This window comes from Egretta garzetta, unplaced genomic scaffold, assembly GCF_000687185.1.
Source record: "Egretta garzetta isolate BGI_Z169 unplaced genomic scaffold, ASM68718v1 scaffold223, whole genome shotgun sequence".
NCBI classification, from domain to species: Eukaryota; Metazoa; Chordata; class Aves; order Pelecaniformes; family Ardeidae; genus Egretta; species Egretta garzetta.
This window is the reverse complement of record NW_009259033.1, coordinates 180,785-186,784: the sequence shown is the minus strand read 5'-3', so window position 1 is coordinate 186,784 and position 6,000 is coordinate 180,785. Positions and strand designations below refer to the sequence as shown.

The following is a 6,000-nucleotide window of genomic DNA, read 5'->3' as shown; positions in this document are numbered from 1 at the left end:
GAGGCATGGGCAGGGCGGGGGGGGGGCAGCGGGGTCCCGCCGGGCTGGGGAGCAGGCAGGGGGGGATGCACAGGGGCAGGGGGTGGAGAACGGTCCAGCTTGCTTGATCCTGTTTGTTTTCCAGTGTGAAACAAGGTCCGTGATTTGTTTAAAGTGGTTAATTGGTATTTTCTGTCTCTTTTTTTTTTTTCCTTTTTTTTTTTTTTTTTTTTTTTTTTTTGCTAAAAAGGGGGTGAGTGGAGGGTGGGGAGGTGGGATGGGGACAGAAAACCGGGAGAGACCCCCACCCTGTTACCCTGGGCTGTAAACGAATCCTCGGAGACGAGTCTCTGAGCTGCTCATTTCTCGGGCATCTTACTGGATCCCCCCTTCCGCTGGCTCGGGGGCTTGGGGACGCGCTCGTCCCCGTCGGGGCTGCTTCGGGAGCCTTCCCAGTGCTCGAGGGTTTTCTTGTGATTAGTCTTTGCTGCCACGCTCTCTCTGCCCTTCGGGGATGTTTCTGGAGGCCTCTCCTTGGGTTTTCTCCCCCTTTTCTTCCCACTTGTGCTTTTCTTTTTCTCCTCCTTGCTGGAAGAAAGCTGTTCCCTGCTTTTCTTTTTCCGGCTGGCCTCGGCGGAGGTTCGGAACCAGTTCTGTGTCCATGGGGTGACAAGGGGGGTTAGTGACCATCCTGGGGCCCGGCACCGGCACGCACAACCCACGCCTCGCTTGCCCACGCCTGGACCTCCCCACGCCCCGCTGGCATCCCCTCCCCGAGGACAAGCTGGCCAGCACAGAGCAGCTGCAGCCAGCCTGGGGGCGTTGGGGACCCAAAAGGGTGACAGGGAGGTCCCCCTGAGACTGTCACCACAGTGTTGCTGATGCTGCTGGGAGCTGCTGTGCTCCTCTCTTGGCTGACATGGATGGACAGCCCAAGGATGGGTGCCTGGGAGCAGGGACCAGCCCGGACCAGCCCCAGCCGTTTCCTTACCTCTGAGTGAGCCTTGATGATGTGGTATTTGACCCCGCTTTCGGAGCTGAACTCCTTCTGGCACAGGAGGCAGCGGTACTTGCCCACCAAGTGGTCCCCCTGCAAGACAGAGCATCCTCCTGCAGCTCCAGGCAGAGCCAAAAACGCCCTGGAGGGGCGGCTCCCCCCCCCAGCTCCCTGCTGTGAAGGGAGGTTGATGCTTGAACCTCAAAGCAAACAAACACTCATTTCTAAACCACCAGATCTCTTGCCGGCCCCTGGTCCCAGGCCAGAAGCTCACAACCGTATCTCCTGCTTTGAATTTCAGCCCGTGCCGGTTGTGCCGCTGCAGCGCTGGTGGTGCTGGCTGTTGTGGCACCGGTGCCAGGCACCAAAGTGCCGGGTCCTAGGAAGCTCGGAGGGCAGCGAGCGGCAGGTTTTGCTGCCTGTGCATCCCCAACACCCGCTGTTACCTTACCACCACCACCGTCTGTGTCCCTGGGCATCTGGGAGGCCGACAGGGCCCACCGCCCCATTTCCTCACTGCCAGCAGATTTGTGGTCTCCTGGGACTGAACCGCCACCTAATTTACGTCCAGCAGACTCACTTAATTTTCCTTTTACGCCGTCAAAGAGATGCGGCGACTGCTGGATTTCTGTCACGAGAGCCCTGGGGGGGATGACTGATCTCCCGGCTCTGCCGCAGTTCACGGCGCAGGGGAGATAATGCGCTCTCATTTCTAAACCACCAGATCTCTTGCCGGCCCCCGGTCCCAGGCCAGAAGCTCACAACCGTATCTCCTGCTTTGAATTTCAGCCCGTGCCGGTTGTGCCGCTGCAGCGCTGGTGGTGCTGGCTGTTGTGGCACCGGTGCCAGGCACCAAAGTGCCGGGTCCTAGGAAGCTCGGAGGGCAGCGAGCGGCAGGTTTTGCTGCCTGTGCATCCCCAACACCCGCTGTTACCTTACCACCACCACCGTCTGTGTCCCTGGGCATCTGGGAGGCCGACAGGGCCCACCGCCCCATTTCCTCACTGCCAGCAGATTTGTGGTCTCCTGGGACTGAACCGCCACCTAATTTACGTCCAGCAGACTCACTTAATTTTCCTTTTACGCCGTCAAAGAGATGCGGCGACTGCTGGATTTCTGTCACGAGAGCCCTGGGGGGGATGACTGATCTCCCGGCTCTGCCGCAGTTCACGGCGCAGGGGAGATAATGCGCTCTCGATTGACGAGGGGTTTATGGATGGGCCCCTCCAGGCGATATATATATGCTCCCTGGGAGTTTCTCCATAGCTGGCTCCGTGCTGTAAATCTGGAGTCGGACAGGTCTTTCATTTCAGGGGCGGGTGGGACGCGGGCAGGCCTGGCCCCGCTTGCAGGCTGCCTTCAGAAATATTCATGCAGAAGAATCACCTCGGTGCATCAATCCCCGCTGAGGACGGGGCGCTGCCCGGGAGCATCCTCCGCTCTCAGGAAGGTTTGATGTATTTTCAACCAATTCGGCAGGATTTTACAGCAGAAATCTCAGGCCAGCTCAGGAGGGGCTGTGATTTACGCCAGATTCGGTGGCACACGTATCCATTGCAAAACTAAATCCTCTGTAAGGGCGAGAGTCCTGCTGGCGGCAGCACGTGGGGGACACGAAGCAGCAAACTCCCCCTGAGCTGACCCCCAGCGCTCAGCCCTGGCTACGCCGGACTCACCAGACCTGGAAGGTGCAGCTCTGCGGTTACAGAAACTGCTCGTGCAAATGCCTGGCTGCTTTCTGTGCACAGAATCAGCCAGAAAATGGCTCCATTTTCTCTCGGAGGCCGTTTGCTGGTGGGCTGCCCGGTGCTGCAGGCTAGCAAAGGAACTGCCCCCATCTCCTGTGTTTGCACTTTTATCCTCCATCAATACGGCTTCTTCTGCCGGATCTCTGCAGCCCATTTTCTAAATGATCTCATTAGGGTTCAACGTTCCAGCTAGTGCTGGAGGAGCGCGGGAGTTTGTGTTTTTAATAACCACGGGGTATGTGTTGGAGCTGCCTCCTGGAAGCTCCATTCAATGGAAGCTGCAGCTGGAAACGTTTCAGGGTATAAAAGCTTTACCAGCTCTTACTTCAGTTCCAATTTGAGGGACCTACGCTGAGCTCCCGATCCCTCCCCTGTGGCGGCTGCAGGCCACCGGAGCTCACTGCAGCCGGCAGCGCTGCTGCTCTGTTGAGCGAGAGGGCACTGGTTTACGGACCGGCCGCCTCTTCCAGCCCCAGCTCCATCCCCAGGAGGCATCACACTGGTGTCTCTCCAGATGGGGAAAATGCTGGGCTTCCAGAGGCGTCGCAGGGCTGCCCAGATCAATGGAGAAAGACGCCCAGATTCCCACCTGCCTCAGAAAACGTTCCGCTTCCAACGCCCAGCTCCCCGGCTCTGAGCTGCTGCGGTCAATGTGTGGCTGTGCATGAGGTGCTGGACGCGCTGGGTAGCCAAAGGCTCGCAAACAACTCAGGGGTTGCAGAAGCCACGCTGGGCAGGGGCTGCTGCGGGACGGGGACGCCAAGGCGGGAGGAAGCGAGGCACTCGGGCTTGCTCCCATCGCCCCACATCTCCGAGGCACTCGGGCTTGCTCCCATCGCCCCACATCTCCGAGGCACTCGGCATGTCGGAGGTCTGGGCTCTCAGGGACACATTTGCATGGTGAGACCTCTCCTCCAGGGCTGGGGCAGCAGCTCCCTCCCCTCTGTCACATTGCCTGGCCTGAGCCTCTCCGCCTTTGTCTGCCTGTGGTCATGGGTTTGATCCTGCCCAGGAGGATGGTACTGAGGGCCAGTGGCCTGACCAGGATGGTGTGACAATGGGCTGAGCAGTGACAACTCGACGGGCAGCGGCATGGCTTGGCCAGCCCTCCCAGCGGTCATGATCCTTTAAACCACGCCATTAGCCCTCGGCCTGTTGCTTCCCAACAATCCTGGGGGGACAGAAAACCAAAACCCAACCCCATCTCCAAGCCGAGGCTGTAAAAGGAGGGACCTACCTTGTTGCAGTTGGCCAGGTGAGCTTTCAACCCCGAGACACTGGAATAAATGGCTTCACAGCACTGTGGAAAGAAACAAAGCAGGGTTTGCCACGATCCCCCCTCGTCTCCATGCCTTCCTCCGAGCCAGGGCCAGGAGCCGGCTGCGCCAGCAAGGCCACCGGTCCAGGCTAAGCAGCGTGAGGTTAATGCTCTGCGAGACGCGGAGGGCTCTGGTCACACGTTTCCTATTAGTGCTAATGGGAGTCATGTGGCCGCATCCCTCTGCAACGGGCTGAAAAACGTCTCCCCTAAACGTCTCCGTGGAAAACGTACATTTGTGAGCAGTCGGGAGGTCCTGCTGGGCTACAGGAGTTCTTGGAGCCACAGCAGACGCTTAACGGAGAAGAGAAATCACCCGGGCAGCAGCATGACCAGTTTCTGAGCAACGTCTTTTCAAAGTGCCTGTGTATGACATTAATTAGCCAGCGCGTCTCCCCTGGCCCTGCGGTAACAGCCTCATTCAAAACTCCCATTAGCAAGGCTTTGTTTCAGATGATAAATCAACGGCCCAGCACGAGGGTGGAGTTCACCTCCCCGCCAGCTCAGGCCAAGGCGGCATGGACACGCACCACGTCCCCGAGGTCTTTGCCTGTCACAGGGCTTTAAAAAGAATGGCTTAAAACCAGTCCCAGCTTTACTCTGGGAAAAGCAGGTTCCCTGCGTAAAAAGGCTCTCGAGCGCAGAGCGTGCAGCCTTCGCCCCGTCTGGGTCTCAGGAGCTCCCCAAAGGCAGCTCCAGAGCCTGAATCGGGCAACGGCGAACCGTCAGCCCCAAGGGCACCGGAGGAGAGGGGGGCCTGGTCCCCACGCCCGGCGGCTCGAACACACCAGGAGGGTGCCAAAGTTGGGACACGCGTCAACCAGGCATGGCAGCAGCCCCAGGGCAACGGGGTGAACCGAGAGTCACGCCAGGGCCCAACAAGAACCTGGCTTTGGTGGGTTTCTGCCCCCCAAAATCCCCCCTTCCTCCTGCAGACCGAGACCAGCTGGCCCAGAGAAGAACAGAGACGGTCCTTACATTGTTGGGACAGTTGATGTGGCCCTTCTCCTTCACTTCGTTCTTCCAGTTTTCCAGCAGCCTTGGATTGAGCTTTGGAAGCCCCGGTCGGGTGTAATTGAGCTGCAAACAATAGCAGATGATTAGCAGAGCGGCACACACCAGTCCGGCCCTCGGTGGAGTCCTCGCTCTTCACATGGGTCTTGTTCCCACCCCTGCTCCCGGAGAAGTGAATTGGGGCTGAAAATGAGTTGGGAGGCTTCCCCCGGAGATGTCATCCCCCCCCCGGGCACGGCGCAGCAGGGGGGTGGCTCTGCCCGCTCCTGAGCCACCGGCGAGGCGGCAGCTGGGCTGGGGGCGAGGGGCAGGGCAGGGGACCCCGGTGCTGCAGGCACCTCCATGTGCTGCTGGGAAATGGGAGAGAGGAGGCTCCTGCTCCTGCTCCATGGCGGGGCCAGGCCTGGACCCGGCATTTTTGGTGCATCGTGTCGGCGTGGCCCTTCTGCCACGTTTCATAACCGGGGAAATAAAGAACCCTGCATGCTGGGCAGAGGGGACGGATGCCAAGAGCCTCCATGGCTGCCTTCCACCGATGAATGGGCACAACCCGTTAAACAATGAAAGGCTCTTGTGTCTCTGCCTCTCCTTCTGGCAGGGCTGCTCCTTCCAAGTGCTTTTAATTACCGCTTTATTAGTGACTTTGAGGTTTAGCATAGCGGACCGGCCTTCCCAACTCCATTTTCTGCATGTTCAGCACAAGCAAACACGGCTGCGGCATCTCTGTGCCATCTCCGTGTCCCCCGGCCACCACGCTCGGCCCTACCTGTGGGGCTGGTCTCTGCCCGTCACCGTGCCACCACGGCAAGGTCCGCAGGGGACACGGGGCTGCTCTGCCAGCACCCTGAGCTGCCAGCCTGCCTGCTGCTCGACCACGCCAGCACAGCTCCCAGCCCAACGTACCGAGCTCTGCCAGGTCTGATGGATGTCGCTTGGGTCCCAAG

The 6,000-nt window shown here is 59.5% G+C and overlaps 1 protein-coding gene across 5 annotated transcripts in view; it reads right to left on the bottom strand.

Annotated features, from left to right (window-relative positions):
- Positions 1–290: 290 nt before the first annotated feature.
- Positions 291–6,000, bottom strand: part of ZNF512B (zinc finger protein 512B) — a 30,959-nt gene continuing 25,249 nt past the window's right edge. For all 5 annotated transcript variants that reach the window (XM_035890353.1, XM_009634779.2, XM_035890354.1 and 2 more), the window contains 4 exons: positions 5,021–5,122; positions 3,962–4,024; positions 971–1,069; positions 291–632 (listed from right to left, as the gene is read on the bottom strand). In XM_035890353.1, coding sequence (XP_035746246.1) covers positions 339–632; positions 971–1,069; positions 3,962–4,024; positions 5,021–5,122 — 558 coding nt within the window. In that variant the 3' untranslated portion in view covers positions 291–338. The remainder of the gene's footprint in view (positions 633–970; positions 1,070–3,961; positions 4,025–5,020; positions 5,123–6,000) is intronic.